The following is a 17,156-nucleotide window of genomic DNA, read 5'->3' on the forward strand; positions in this document are numbered from 1 at the left end:
ATGTGGCCGGAGTTATTCCGGTGGGTCACTGGGTCAGGTCGGGTGTAAAGCGTACTGTGCGTTTTTGCCCCTGGAGGTAGGCAAATTTCAAGTCACTGATAATTTCCGGAATCGGCTATAATGTGGTCACTATATGACGGAATTTTAAGAAAATTGCATCAGTGTAAACTTTGTGTGAAAGGATTAAGTTGGATAACTATGAATTTTGCATTTGATTGATCCTACAAATGACCATTTTTGGGTCCAGGGACGCCTCAAACTTACGATAAAGTGGCCAATTTGTATTTGATCATCTGTGCCAAATTTATGGGAGCGCATTTTAGTGCACAAATATGTTTGATTTCTACTTTTCAAGAATTGAAACGGTTTAGTATCCAACAAATCTATAGCCGGTTCTTCCGGACATTACGTCCGAATGGCCACATCCGGTATATTTTAAACGGTGCAAAACTCTTCATTTATAATGTTGAATATCAGATCTTAATGATTTATGCAAATTAAAATGATTGTCATTGCAAATAAATAAAGATAACTTGTCATGTTCCAAAAAATAGTCCTTTTTTACCTGACTTGACCCAGTGACTCACCGGAATAACTCCGGCCACAGGAATATTTCCAAGTTTCTCTGGCCACTTCTAGAAACTGGATATGTGGGCCAGTAAACTGACAAAAAATCATTTAAATCCGTTAAGAATTCGCTGAGCGGTGAGGGCTTTAGTATTTCTGCTTTCACTCAGGCCTATACGGGTTAACTTCCCCCATCGTGGGAGCTGGTTGGTTTCCGCTGTCCGCTGTGCTGACGTAGCCATCGCCTTCGCTGTCCTGACCTTCTGTGCCTGTGTTCTCTGCGCCATTCAGATGTTCATCGTAGTGCTGCTTCCACCTTTCGATCACCTCGCGTCCGTCCGTCAAGATGCTCCCATCCTTATCCCGGCACATCTCAGCTCGCGGCACGAAGCCTTTGCGGGATGTGTTGAGCTTCTGATAGAACTTCCGCGTTTCTTGAGAACGGTACAGCAACTCCATCTCTTGGCATTCCACCTCTTCCAGGCGGCGCTTTTTGTCCCGGAATAGGCGGGCTTGCTGATTCCGCTTCAGTCTGTATCGTTCCACGTTTTGCCGCGTACCATGCTGCAGCATTGCAGCCCGCGCTGCATTCTTCTCCTCTAAAACCTCCTGGCACTCCTCGTCGAACCAATCGTTTCTTGAGCTCCGTTCCACATATCCGACAACGCTTTCGGTAGCGTCGTGAATGGCTGCTTTGACTGTCCTCCAGCAGTCCTCAAGAGGGGCCCTATTGAGCTCGCCCTCATCCGGCAACGCTGCCTCAAGATGCTGCGCGTACGCATTGGCGACATTCGGTTGTTTCAGCCGCTCGAGATTGTACCGGGGCGGGCGTCGGTACCGTACATCATTGATGACGGATAGTTTTGGGCGCAGTTTCACCATCACCAGGTAGTGGTCGGAGTCAATGTTAGCGCCACGATAGGTTCTGACGTCGGTCATGTCGGAGAAGTGCCGTCCATCGATCAAAACGTGGTCGATTTGCGATTCTGTCTGCTGAGGTGATCTCCAGGTGTACCGATACGGGAGGCTGTGCTGGAAATAGGTGCTACGAATGGCCATGTTCTTGGAGCCGGCAAAATCTATCAGTCGTAGGCCGTTCTCGTTCGTCAGCCGGTGGGCGCTGAACTTTCCAATCGTCGGTCTGAACTCCTCCTCCTGGCCAACCTGAGCGTTCAAATCTCCTATGATGATCTTGACGTCGTGGCTTGGGCAGCGGTCGTACTCGCGTTCGAGCTGCGCGTAAAATGCGTCCTTGTCATCATCAGTGCTTCCGGAGTGTGGGCTATGCACGTTGATTATGCTGAAGTTAAAGAATCGGCCTTTGATTCTTAACTTGCACATTCGTTCATTGATCGGCCACCACCCGATCACGCGCCTCTGCATATCACCCATCACTATGAAAGCTGTTCCCAGCTCGCGTGTGTTGCCGCAGCTCTGGTACATGGTATGATTACCTCTAAACGTTCGCACCAATGCTGCTGTCCAGCACACCTCCTACAGCGCTACGATGTCGAAAACGCGGGTCTTCAGTACATCGGAGAGTATGCGAGTACTTCCAATGAAGTTGAGAGATTTGCAGTTCCAAGTACCGAGTTTCCAATCGCTAGTCCATTTTCGTCGCTGTGGTCTTTGCCGATTGTTCCGATCCGTATTCTCTCGTTGACGTTCCTGTGCTGATGTGTTTTTACGGTTGGCTTGCAGGGCCTGACACCAACCCCCTAGATTTCCGGAGGACCATTCCCCCTAAATGTTCGGAGGGCCATATTGCGCAGTTTAGCTTAGAGTCCTTCTCTGGCACTCGGACGATGATCAGCCGCCCCTGACATGGGGAACAGACGCTGTTGTGAGCCGCTCCTAACGTGGAGTACAGACGCTCCAGGTAGGCAAAAGCAAACCCCCCCTTCCCTGTCAGCATACGACCAAAGTTCCCACCAGGGGTTGGTTACCCGATCTTCCCCAAGGTTACTAGTACCCCGGCCAGCACCACGAAGAGGTAGGGATAGGAGTTGCTGGGCAAGAGGCTAAGGACCGCACTAAGGGGTCTATTTTATTCCTGCAGGTACGCGAAGTACCAATGGTACGCCATGCCCAGCCATTTACCGCGCCGACTACACATATCAATGGTTGCTATTTCGTGATTGACCGAGGTCAGTGAAGATGCACAAAGAATCAACTAGAAGTTTGACTGGGATGGACCTTAATCTTCTTCAGTGTGCATGATCCAGTGCCTCAATTTAAACAGGGTCAACAACGGCGCCGGCCACGTCCTTGCAGTCAGGTGGGATTGGAGGAAGGAATGTTAGTGTGTAACCTTTAGTATTTGGAGACCGTGTTTGCCTCTGCATCTCCACAAGGGTTACTGGGAGGGGTGTTTGGGATCGTTGGGCTAAATTATTCACTTTGATAAGCGATTCGCCCATGATAAACAATTATTTTTAAGATATAAACATGCCTTTGATTATAATATTTTCAGTTAATATGAAAAATTTCCGAGTTGTAGAAAATAATGTCGACACTGGAAATGACGAACCACTCAAAGTTTGTTGAACTGATAGCTAAACGCACAGCTGTCAACTCATGCTTGCTCGGGCTCTTCAAATCGCACTGGCCGGCAAACGCGAAAACTGAGAAAACAAAACAAAACCGGCGATGCAGCGAAATAAAAACTCATGCTTGCCCTGGTTCTTCGAACCGCACTCCCGAACAAGCGACATTAAGCATAAGATATTTTTGCTATTGGGTAATCTTAAAAATCCTACCTTCATTTCATACATTTTATAACGATACTTAGCATAATACAATTTTAATACTGAACTTATTTTTTCCATATATAGTCAGGTTGATTGTCCGACATTTCCCCGAATGATTTTTTCACGAATGATTTTCTCCCGAAAACTATTTCCCCGAATGTATTTTTTTTTTTTTATTTTTATTAATTATCGATGTATTAGACTATATACAGCAAGTTTGATAATCGCTTCAAACGAATGATTTTCTCATGAATGTTTTGAGCCAAAAAACGAAAGATGGTATATTTGGATTGGAAATCAATGAAACTTTTTACTGTCAGGTATGCTTTTAAAAAAATGTTAGAAAAGTTCTGTATTTGAATTTTATTAATCATGCTATCTTAATAAAATGCAAAGAAAGTAGAAGGTGCGTTTTGAAACAATATTCAAGAGATGAACAAATCTGAAGTTTAATGTCGTTTATCCGAACATAATTCTTCTCAATGACATCTGACTAAACGGGCAACGGCAGAATTATGAAAAAAATGTTGACTGGTTGGAAACAGTTTGCAGGATCCAATTACGTGACCCAAATGAAATCTTCACTGCATAGAAACTTATAAAGAATAAATGAGTCACTAAGTTGATTATTACTTCCGCGTTAATAGTTTATGTTTCTTCAAACATAGATGGTAAATTTCCTTTGAGCTACAATTGATAACGTAAAAAGGCTTGCTTTCAAATATATAGATTTATATTCTTTATATTGTTATTCCTCATATTATTGGTCTTGGCATTCTTTCTATTTAATTACTGATTATTTGCATTTCCAGTATGCATTACTAACATGCTCACTGAAATTAAAGTTCTCGACTAGATGATCCATTGAGGAACATTTCTGTAAAATTGACGTCCTGCAAAATTGTTTTTATCCAAGACATAAAATAAAGATTTTCATATATTCATATTCATTGTCAGAAAATCAATAAAGAAGCATGTCGTCTTTTGAAAGGAAGGCTCGAAGTTGAATTATGTAATGCAAGATATAATTGATTCTAAGGATCAATGGACTACCTGTAGCTACTGTCTCTAAGTATAATGAAATTCCATTTAACCTAGTGGACATATGCAATGAGGACGTTTGACCGAATGATGCATCTTTGCTTAATAATGCGAAACAATGTGAAAGAACAACCTATTATCAAAAGAAGGGAAAATTTAAATTGAAATATTTTCAGCTAAGTGCCACTAAATATTGGAACAGTCTTATTTCAAAGAACAGCCTATTATTCTAAGAAGGCAAAACTGAGTCGAATGATCATTCGGCCATTCATCGTGGACATCTAAGTTGCTTTGAATAAAATGCATGTGGCACTTTATATTTAACATCTGTTACTTTCTGTTAATTTTCATCTGATTTTACATCAGTTAGCACGTTCAATACTTTTTGGCAGCAGAATTATGAACAGCTTTCAGTGTGTCTATTACATTACGACTTTTTCGGGAAAACAGTTCATTCCGGAAAACATCATTCGACAAAATTGCATTCGGGGAAATGGTTTTCGGGGAAATGTCAGACAATCAGTAAGGTCTCCTATAAGATGCTGTCACCCACTTTGCGCCCGACGCAATTTCTCAAATGTCGTTCAATTGATTCGAGTGAAATTTGGTAGGTAATAAGCTCATACTATGCCTCAGTGACAAACAAAAAATCAGCTTCATCTGATTGAAAACAGCTGAGAAAGGTGGAAGGGAAGTGGATGGCAACGTCTTATATCTCAAATGTCTCCTCTGTCGTTTTCCGAATCAAATAATTTATAAGAGAATGAATAATTTGAAGCGGTTATCAAACTTGCTGAATACAATCTATTACACCGATAATTTAAAAAAAATAAATAAAATATCTGTGGAGAAGCTTTCGGAGAAATAGTACATTCGGGGAAATAGTTTTCGGGAAAAAATCATTTGGGAAAAAAAATCGGGGAAATAGTTTTCGGGTAAATGTCGGACAATCTAGAACCGTTTACCCAAATGTTTAGACATACAAACTACAAGTTTGTTTAGCCCCCTTAAAAATGACGGATTGTGCTCAAATTTTTGCAGTAGCTTCTGCGGGCAAAATAAACCAACTTGGGAGTTTTAACTTAAATTTTACCCGTAACGCGGTTAAATCACCTTTTCGTGGTGCGTTACGAGGTAAGATCTACCAATTTGAACCCTAGTCTAATCTTGAATCTAATACGGGTAATGTTACAGTGAATCTGAATAATGGTCACAGTGGCGCATCCAAATAGAAAAAAAAACTTTTTTTTACAATTTTTTACCTCAATGCCCAGTCCGAAGTACAATGATGAATCTCGAGAGTACATCTGCTTGAATCTGTTTAACTTCACAAACGATGTTGATACCTGGTCTGTGATCTGAACTGTGAATTCCGCGCCATTCATCATTGCACCTATAAGCCTTATTAGTTTTGCCATAAAACCATGTTCAAACATCTGGTCCGTTATTGATTGTCTCTCACGATAACCAACCTGCTACCAACTTGGTTGAATCTGATCTCTCATACTTTCAGTAATTTTCATTAGATAAGATCTCCTTCTTGTGCGTAGCCTTTATATCGGTCAATTGATTATCACGCCTATCCTTTATCATGAGCATGAGCATGATTGACCCGCCCTATGTAATATCAAAATAAAAACGAGTTGTACTTTTCTGATGTTAACTGGAAAATAAATTAAAATGAGGAACCTCTGCTAAAGGATATTGTTCTGACTGACTCATCAGTTCCTGTACGAGTTAGGCAAATAGGCACCTGTGACAGCCAGGGCAAATAGCAGAAGCCTACACAAACTCAAACGAGCATGTAGGTAGATATCCACCAGCGGTAGAAACGTGCCAAAAATAAAGTGCAAATTCTGCCGATTCGCTGAGCGCGCGGTTGACATCATTTCGGGCCCGCCAAAGGTAGATATTTTGGCGGGGATAGTGTTTGCATACGGTAAATATTTTCAAGTTGTCCTCACCGTCGTCTAGGTCGGGTCACCGATAAAGGTGCTGGGATGAGTTCCGGGAAGTTGTCATCATGTATCATTGTTTTCGTATTTTTTCTTCTTCTTTTGACATTGGAATCTGAGTGAGGTGAAAGTGTGAAGTAACACATTTCCAAGCTTACTGTGCACTATGGGCAGATTCTGTACAGACTGGAGGCCAAAAATATGTTTACCATCTCATATCATATTCATGAGCTTAGTGATATAAATTTGACGTTTTGTTTTCAGAAAGGGTGGAGCTTATATCCAAACCACTTTCGTAGTCAAAATGGGAAAGTGGAATCCGCGGCTCTTGTATGATAGACGAGTGCTCTACCAACTAAGCTACCTAACCGAACCACTTGATGACCCAATAACCCATAAAGTTACAAGTTTTGAATTCAAATCCCAACAGTTCACGCAGATATTTGTGTATGAGATGGATAGATATGGGTTGTGGGAGAGGTCTACGTGAGCTTTTGGAATTTGAATTCGAAACTTGTAACTTTCTTAGTTATATTCCAAATGTTTACAATGGAATGTTGTACCGTAATCCGGGGTATCATTGATCAGCGGGGTAACATTGGTCGAAATGACTCATCTCATTAAAAGTACGTATTATCATTTATTGATTAAACATTTCCAAATTATGAATGATGCTTCTCTTTCTTATACTCATGAGCTTATAAAAGTTAATGTTTTTGCAAAAATTGAGTTCACCTTATACGTAAATTTGTCAACTTTTTAAAATAATGATTTTAATTGTTAAGGATGACACTACCGAAGATTCATGTCTCACACAAGTTCTGCAAACGATATATGCAAGGAAAATGTGATTCTTACTAAAAATGGCATCGGCGAAAACGATCCCGTTGTCAAAACTTTTATAAGTATGCTCAGTTAGGCAACATTACCGAATTACTGTTAAGCATGTAAAATTCCCATAGAAAATTGCCTACCTTTAGGTGTATTCCGTGGTTCGAGGTGTTTTTAATTTTAAAATAACTCAAAAAGTAAATGACTTGTAAGCGTTTGGCCTTCATATTCGGCTTCAGGGGCCATGGTTTAAGTAAGTAACGACATTTTCAGTATTATCGAACGTTGTTTACATAGCTGATCAATGTTACCCCATATCAGCTAAATCAAAAAATCGCCTTAAACATTTTTTTTAACATGCTTAAATCTTTCAATAAACAAAAAACAGTATATAGTCTCGAGTAATGGGTGGCAGTACTTGTTTTAAAAATATAAAATTTGCGACATTTGCACTTTCAAATGAAATGTTAAAGAAACATTCAGAAAAATGATCAATGTTACCCCGGATTACGGTACAAGAAAAACCTATCAGAATGAATCATTTTTCCGATTATCGCCCATAGTGCAATGCCTCGAAAGCACGTTCCATCGAGATGAAGTTCGCGAAACAAGTTTATCACGAGTTATTCAGTAAATCGCACCTGCAGACCCCGGTATTCACGTGGCAGTTTGGTAGGTGGGTGATTTGATTTTATGGAGCTTGTCCTGCCGAGATGATGTTCCTGCATAAGCGCTGTGTTGATAGCTGAGCGAAAGATTTTCTTTTTTCGGTGGCCCACTTGTATACGGGTGCTTGACAGGCGTAATAAATTCGAATTTCTTTTCTAACGAGTTTGGATGGATGGAAGAAATTGAATTGAACGAGAATTGTATTGTGGACTTGTCGGTATGTAGTTGCGGGTCGAGTAGAACTTCTTTTCAGTGCTCGAACGTACAAAGCTTCCATTATCGTTCAGCCAGAATGGCTCCATCAGCGTAAACGAACACCTGTAGCATATGGCATTAATTCTAATTTTGGTCATTTATAAGACAGCGAAATACCATGCGCCTCCATCAAGCTAAATGTTTCATTTTATTGGTGAGTGATTCCAAGCAACAGCACCAAAATTTGGTAAATTTTTTAATTCATTTTTTTCTATTGAGCTGAAACTTTGCACAGTTTTCCAGTTCCATCTAAATCGTCATTTTCCGATATCAAATCTTCAAGTTGAGTCACGACTAACTTTTCAAAAGGGTGTATGTGAAAATGGTTCAAAAATATTCAAAAAGCTGCACATCAAAAACGGTTCGTTCGATTGTTAGACAATCAAAGAAACAAAGTTAGACAACTAAATAAAGATTCAAAAAAAAATACACACAGTAAAAAAAAATTTTTTTTTGCATTAAAAAACATAATTTTTGACACAAAAACTCAAATATCTCAAAACCCTATCGGAATACCAACGTAATTTTTTGAGGGAAAACCAATAAACAAAAAAGTTATGACATTTCAAACATGACACAATTTTCACATTTAGTAGAAAAAAAAAAATTTTTTTCTCGGTGTAAATTATTACGGGAACCGCAGTTTGTTGCTGATTTTATTGTTAAGGGCCTTGCGTGAATTAAACAAGTCGTTTTCATTAGTATTATGTATATATATGCATTAATATTATGTATATGTATAAATATTATATGCATATGTATATATGTATAAATTAAAATGAATTAACAGATTACACGAAAATAATTTTTTTTTTACCAGGATATTTTTTTTAGAGTATGATCGATGAGTTTCTAAATGTTATACATAAACTATAAAAGTTTTGGATTTGGGTATGCGTTATGAGATCATGAAAACATTTTATTAATACTTATTTATTTATTTATTGTTATTCAATTTTTTTACAATATCGAACACTTTTGCATCATTATCAGTACAGTTCGAGTATAGTTTTGCTTTAATTTTATTTTCTGACAATGGAATGAAACAGTGAAATTTTTGGGTTCCTTGGATCGTTTTTGCGTTATTATATTGCTCGCTGAGCTCTGATGCCGTTAATTCGTACTCTTCAGTAGTAGTAAACCAAAATGATAATTTTGTTAAATCTTCTTCTTTTCTGCGATTCGCCCAATCAAATAGTTCTTTTGCAGTTTTAATTGGATGCTCACGTTCTTTGGCTAAACTTGCTCTTGTGGCCATGCGCTTTATGGTTCCTCCAATAGCATCACAAGGACCTTTGCCATGTGACGTAGCAAAGAAATGCCATTCTGCATCAATTCCGTACTTTGATTTAAATTGACATAGGCTCGAAAAATTCTTACGGTTTTTGTACTGCGATGCTGCTCCATCAGACATGAAATATATCTTTCTGATTTCTTTATCCTTATCAACGCGTAAAAAGTTAATCATTTTCGCAATGAACAAATTTACAGATACTGAGTCGTGTCTTAAATCTTCGGAAATTACGATAAAACTAAAATGTTCAATTTGCGTACTTCCATTGAAATAAATAACGAATGGATGAATTGTAGCTTGTTGTACGTTCCAGTGATGGGACTGCACTTCATCTTGCAATACAAAGCTATATTTTTCAGAAAAATCACAAATGACTAAAAATTCACCATCTTGTAATGTATTTTTCGTATTTTTTTAAAAGCGGGATTGCTCTGTTTTAATAAAGTCGTGAGGAATTAAACTTTCTAATTTCAAGCAAAAAAATGACACAAACTCATCTACAGGTTTTACAATAGTTTCTAGGTCACACCTATCCGTGGTCACCCATTGCTCAAATGATAACTGATCAATATAATTTTCTTCAAACTCAGCGAATAAAGTATTTTCCAATGATGAAGAATCTGGACAATCCGAACAAGATCGTAGATAGCAATTTGATGTTGTATTTTCACACAAAAGACTACCAGTTAACATTTTAATATCCTTTGATAAATTGATTCTTTTCAAACTATGTAAGATTAGGTTAATATTTTCGTGTGTTGTGCACACACAAACATTATGTGTTCCTGAATTGGATAGAAGCTTGCATTGCCTTGGACGAAGTCTTGCAAATAAGGAAAAACCTACCTTAATATTTTCGTTAATTTCCTTGAAGCGTGTATACGCTTCTTTCAAAGTAGTCATCATTAATCGTTTTTGGATTGCTTGACGCTTTCCATCTTTTTTTACAGATACATAATCTTTTTGGCCAGGCATAGCTCTTCTTACTTCATCGTCTTCAAAATATTGAATTATTTTTTCTTTTGTCTCATCTGTTAATGAAGTACTCGACCTAGCATTTTTGGTTGCAAGACAGTTATTTTTGAATTGTTTTGCCTCTTTTGCTGTATTTCTATTGGTTTTGAACTCATCAATGGCGTCTTGAATAGACCACGAGCTTGGCAGCATCGACAAAATCAATAATTTTTCTTTCCTTGTCCTTGTTCCTAGTCTGTATTTTCCACATCCTCAGGTCCTAATTTGAAGAGGTTTCTTCGTACAGCTTCATTGATTTCACGGTATTTTTTCTCGGGATAATTGACGTAACCCATCTTCGTCCATTTAATCGGAGTCACTTTTATTCCAGCTATCCCTTCGTTGAAGCGTTCGATGTTGACCTTCTGGATGCACTCATCTTCTGATTGATTTGTTGAAACAGATGTCGCTGATGGTACCGTGGCAAGACTATCTGCACTTGGTACTTCTGGTAACTCCTCAGTTGTTGTCGGTGCATCTAGTAATTCCTCAGTTGTTGTTGTTTTCGAACTTCCTGCAACCTGATCCACCGATGATGTACAGATTGCCCGTTTGTCAACGTTTAAACGGCAGGACGTACAAATGCGTAAATTTGTATTCAATGTAGACATTAAAGCATAACCAGCCGCTTTCAGTTTATCTATGGTGCTTTCGGTGAGACTTCGTAGCTCTTTCGAACACTTTTTTTCTGCAAACGGCCTGCAACAGTTGAGAAAGCGACTACTCATGTTGCTCGTTAGATTTTAATAAACAAAATCACTTTTAAGTTTTTACTGACTAGTTTGGTGTCGTTTGCTTGACTGAAGAAAAATTTTACAATTAAATCTTTTATAACCATAGTGGTAGTATATTTTTAGCTTTTTCGTGAGTATGTTCATGGTATGTACCTATCATGTTTTTGATGTTGTTGAAGTTACTCGCTTTCTCCCAAATATGATTAACAAAGTCTATTCTCTACCAAGGCGGGTATATACCCAGGTGTAATCAGATTTTAACTTTGTGGAGAAAACCAGCGCCGAGAAAACCGACCTGCTTTACGTATACTAGATCACCTGGGTATAGACCCGCCTTGTTCTCTACGAGGTAAACTTTTTGCAGGTAAACTAGTCGTATACCTGTATAGAAAACTTTTTTTGTAGCTTTTGTCTTCAATATTAGATTTCTTATAGGTTTCTTTTATCAAAAGGTTTCAACACTATTGAGAGAATTTTTCTTCAGTTACGTACAATAAAAAAAAATGACACTATCAAGACTTTAGATCTTAACACTGGATCGCGAATATCATGAAAATAACTTGTTAACCTCATGTGGTACCCTTAACAAAAAATTCAGCAACAAACTGCGGTCCTAAAAAAAATTAAGCATGAAAAAAAAAAATTCACTAAGTGTTAAATTTGTGAAATATTTGAAATGTCATAACTTTTTTGTTTATTGGCTTACCATCACCAAATTTTTATGGTAGAGAGCTAATATAATGGACCGTTTTCCCTCAAAAAATTACGTTGGTATTCCGATAGGGTTTTGAGATATTTGAGTTTTTGTGACAAAAATGATGTTTTTTAATGCAAAATTTTTTTTTTTACTGTGTGTATTTTTTTTTGGAATCTTTATTTAGTTGTCTAACAATCGAACGAACCGTTTTTGCTGTGCAGCTTTTTGAATATTTTTGAACCATTTTCACATACACCCTTTTGAAAAGTTAGTCGTGACTCAACTTGAAGATTTGATATCGGAAAATGACGATTTAGATGGAACTGAAAAACTGTGCAAAGTTTCAGATATTTTTGAAATGGTCGATCAGAATCGACTTGCATGCCTCCGTGGAATCCCTCTGGTTTAGAAAAAAATCAACATAGTTCAAATAAAATGACCCAAAATAAATTCAACCCGTTTTTTTTTCTACGGATTATTCTGAAACTTCCTGATATTAAACATTTTGTGAAAACGAAACGCATGGTAATGTTTTTCTTCTTGTTGTTGGCATTACCGTCCGCATTGGAACAGAGCTTGCTTCTCAGCTTAGAGTTCTTCTGAGCACTTCCACAGTTATTAACTGAGAGCTGTCTTTGCAAAAGCTGCCTTTTTGGCATTTGTATATCGTGTGGCAGATACGATGATACTCTATGCCCAGGGAAGTCAAGGAAATTTCCATTACGAAAATATTTTGGACCGACTGGGAATCATGGCTTTGCTTTGTAGCCGTGGACTCCAACCACTCGGCTAATGAAGGCCCCAATCGATTACACCTACGACCTTCATTGTTGTTAAAGTACTTTGAAATTACTATGACTTCTCTCCTAATAATATAATATCATAAAAGAGATAGAAATTTCAATTATTCTGTGCTTTAACCCGTTAACGCCCAAGGTATCTCACAATTGGAATTTAGCTCCGTATTTGTTACTCATAGTCGTATTCCCATAAATTAAACCTTATTTCACCAAAAAAAATCAAGTCTATGGTGGGGATCCAAAAAAATTCTTGAAAGTGTGTCGTCCATATCTAGCTGTTCTGTAAGTTTATTTTCGAGATTAAACGAATATATTTTCATGCAGTTCGACCCATTACAATGTAAACAAGTTGGGAAAAACTGCTGGTGAGGGGTAATTCATAAATTACGTCACTTACAGAAGAGGAAGGAGGGGGTTACAATGAAACGTGACTACCCATATAAAAATTGGAATCCATACAAAAAGTGAGATTCAGAGGAAAATTGAGGAGGATGAATATGGCAAAACTTTGCGTGACGTAATTTATGGACGTACCCTGATAAAGAAATTGCAACATAGAAAATAAAAATTTCAGAGGCGAAAGGTGCATGCCAGAACTAAATCATTTAGTGACTTCAATTCAATTTTCTGCTCTACTACGTAAGTAAGATACAGACATACATGCATTTCCATACATGTACATGTACAATAATGCACACTTAATCCATTTATACCAAAAACAAAATAATATCTTACATCAAATATTTTGATTTAGAAAAAAAACCTACAGATGTTTCAGAATAGTTTTCAAAAAGATTATATAAAACTTGCCAGCTGATAATGAAATCATAACTATCAAAATGTTTTTTTCTGGTTCAAGTTATTAGTATACAATGTGACTCTGATCTGACAGTGATCGAAATTTATATTCGGCAATATCAGAATGTCGTTAGTGCTGATCAAAAGTTAGTCCTTCAGTCCAATGAAAGTCAAATATTGGACTCCAACTATTACATGCTTTACAGATGTGAATATTTGAAGCCAACATTATTCGGCTATAACGTTTAAGTTACTGCATCACTGATGCATATAGTCTTATTCACCGATAGAACCGAATCCAGGCGGTCCAAGATTTTTTACACTAGAGTTGGCCAGAATACCTGGGGAGCATACGGAAGCGTGCCCGCTCAAATGTCACAATTCTTGGACCGAGTGAGTTCAGCAAGGAAGGCTCTTTACTGCTACCTCCACGCGTCGCTGGTTCTAAAAAGTAAACAGCCATACAAAACTACGACCAAACAATAGTGAAGGTGTAATCAATTTTCTCGAAAACATTCATTTTGGGAATTAAGCAGAATTTTCTGATTAAATTGGCAACAACGCACTGCAGTAGCGCGAAGTAAATAACTGCTTGTAAACAATATCTTTCAAGCGCATTTATTACCTGTAATTTTGCGAATAATAATTTTTACTTTTCCACGTTTAAGTCATAAATCTGGTTCTGGACTTAAGCTGGCGGCTATTCAATTTTACTCTCATTTGACAGCCGCCATTCACCCTTGGAGTTCAGTTCATGGATGGATAAGTCAATTTGTCGGTTTTTTTTCGTTCTTCACTCCCTTCAAAAGATCAAAAGATCTAAATGGTATCAAGGTTCATCTAAAAATGTAAGGAGCATTGCATCCGAAATAAGCGATTGTTGCTCAAATCGATAGTAAGTATCCATTGTTTTGATCTAGGCAGACCAATTTCTTATTGGTTGTTTCCTTGATGTTTCGCACATAAAAGCAATTCCCAGCTAATATGTTTTTTTTTTTGCGAAAATATCTCCTTTAGTTGACCATCGTTTTTAAAGATACCAAATTTTTCATCACTGGACTTCCGAACTAGGAAGGTTTTAGGTGAATAGCTTTCTTTGGATTCAATCAGTGGACTGATATATAAGCGATAAAATGTGTGCCCAGTAGTAATATTTAGGTGATTTTCAAAGTAATAAGTTTCCAGGCGAATAGGTCTCATTCAGCTCTCCAACTTTGTCAAAAACACTAACGTTGTATTCAATCTCTAGATTAAGATAAAAGCAAATAATATGTTTGTCTACTAGCGCCACCTTGAGAGAATTTTCCAAACTACTATGTTTCTGGGCGAATAGATCCCATTCAGTTGAACACTTTTGTCGAAGATACCAATTTCTAGAATTCGATTTTTTTCAGTCTCATCGCTGGACTGATATAAAAAAATAAAATATTTGACTGTGTTTTCCGAACTAATATGGTTTAAGGCGAATAGGATTCATTTAGTTGTTCAACATTGTCCATGACACAAACTTTGTATCTAATCTCTTGACTGGGATATTAGCTAATAAAATCTTTGCCCACTAGCGCCATCTTGTGAGTGTTATAAGGTTTTATGTGACTAAGTATCATTTAGTTGTTGAACATTGTCGAAGACAACAATTTTGTATCTCATAACAGAACTGAGATGCAAGCAAATACAATATTTGCCCACTAGCGCAATCTAGTGCATGTTTTCCGAACTAATAAGTTTTCGGGCGAATAGATCTCATTCAGTAGATCACATTTGTCGAAGACACCAAAGTTGTATCTCATCACTGAACTGATGTATAAACAATCAAAATGTTCGATCGCTAGCGCCATCTTTTGAGTGTATTCCGAACTGAAAAGGTTTTAGGCGAATATGTCTCATTTAGTTGATCAACTTTGTCGAAGACATCAATTTTGTATCTAATAACTGGACTGAGATACAAGCAAATAAAATCTCTGCTCACTAGCGCCATATAGTGAGTGTTTTCCCAACTAATAAGTTTTCGGGTGACTATATCTCATTCAGTTAAACACATTTGTCGTAGACACCAACGTTGTATATCATCACTGAACTGAGATATAAACAATCAAAATGTTCGACCATTAGCACCATCTTTTGAGTGTTTTCCGAACAAATAAGGTTTTAGGTGAATAGTTCTCATTTAATTGATCAACTTTATCGAAGACACCAATTTTGTATCTCATAATTGGACTAAGATATAAGCAAATAAAGTTCTGGCTCACTAGCGCCATCTTGAGATTGTTTTCCGAATTTATAAGGTTCTATGCGAATAGGTATTATTTAGTTGTTCAACTTTGTCGAAGAAACCATTTTTGTATCTCATAACTGGGCTAAGATATAAGCAAATAAAGTTTTGGCTCACTAGCGCCATCTTGGGAGTGTTTTCCGAATTTATAAGGTTCTATACGAATAGGTGATATTTAGTTGTTCAACTTTGTCGAAGACACCAATTTTATATCTCATCGCTGGACTGAGATATAAACGAAGCAAATATTTGTACGCTGGAAAGTTGTTTCATATGTTGCTTATATATGCGACATTTGTTGGCGTCTGTGCGCCACCTGGTGAGTTAATTCTGAATTAAAATAGTTACCAAGTGGAAGTCAGCAGTCCTGTGATTAACTCTGCAGAAGACAGTTTTCTCCTAAACCTCTTTATTTTCAAGATATTTGCACTACAAGTACTGTCCTATTTATAGGACGCTGGGCGGATATGGGTTAAGCATTTCGTGCAATATTTTTGTGCTGTCAAATATGATGGAATTGATTCCAATATTAATCCTACCATCCAATTTTTCGATCAACGCAACCTGAACTAACCATCTGTTTTTCCCCATTTCCCCCTCTCTTCCGCCAGGTCTGCCGTACGAAATCAGCCTCTACTGGCACCAGTACCCGTACAACCTGGGGTTGGTGTTCTGCAAAATGCGCGCTCTCATGTCGGAGGCATCGACTTACGTGTCGGTGTTGACGATAGTGGCCTTTTCGATGGAACGGTTTCTGGCCATCTGTCATCCATTGCACCTGTACACCATGTCCGGATTGCAGCGCCCGGTTCGCATCATTGCCGGCCTCTGGATCGTCAGTCTCTTCAGCGCAGTGCCTTTCGCCGTGTTCACCGATATCGATTACATTCTCTACCCACCGAGTGAGTATATGGGATAGGGTTACCATCCGTTTTGATTTAGCATGAGCATGTATTTATTTTTAGCTTTTGCTACCTGAAATCGTTTATCCTTCTATCTTTCAAATTTTTATTTTCGATCTAAATATATGTTTGCTGTCTGAAACCGATCTAAAGACGTTTTGGGTAATGATTTATTTTTATTCGCAAAATCATGAATATTAGCTTTTTTTTTATTTTTCTTTTTTTCATTTTTGAACATCCCTATCCTTCTTCAGTTTTCCTGCCTCTTATTTCGTCAATTTTTTTATGAAAATACAGTCGACTCTCCATAACTCGATATTCAAAGAACCATCGACATATAGAATTATAAGTAATATAAGTTATATTATGCAATATACCGACACAAAAAATCACAAAATGGAAGGAACAAATTTCTGTATTTAAAATTAAAAAAAAATGTAAAATACCATCAACAAAATATAATATTTTGTTGATGGTATTTTACAAACTATTATTTGAGAACTTTCTTCGAAATGCTCAAAAAATCACTTTATTTTTACTGACAATATTTTTTTATCGGGTTATAGTAATATCGACT

At 37.6% G+C, this 17,156-nt stretch overlaps 1 protein-coding gene across 3 annotated transcripts in view; it reads left to right on the plus strand.

Annotated features, from left to right (window-relative positions):
* The window catches only part of LOC23687755 (G-protein coupled receptor 39), a 339,479-nt gene that overhangs the window by 169,288 nt on the left and 153,035 nt on the right, over window positions 1-17,156 (plus strand). For all 3 annotated transcript variants that reach the window (XM_021850745.1, XM_021850747.1, XM_021850746.1), the window contains one exon: window positions 16,289-16,579. In XM_021850745.1, the coding sequence (XP_021706437.1) occupies window positions 16,289-16,579 (291 nt within the window). The remainder of the gene's footprint in view (window positions 1-16,288; window positions 16,580-17,156) is intronic.

The sequence above is a fragment of the Aedes aegypti genome, chromosome 3 (genome assembly GCF_002204515.2).
Source record: "Aedes aegypti strain LVP_AGWG chromosome 3, AaegL5.0 Primary Assembly, whole genome shotgun sequence".
Classification (NCBI taxonomy): Eukaryota; Metazoa; Arthropoda; class Insecta; order Diptera; family Culicidae; genus Aedes; species Aedes aegypti.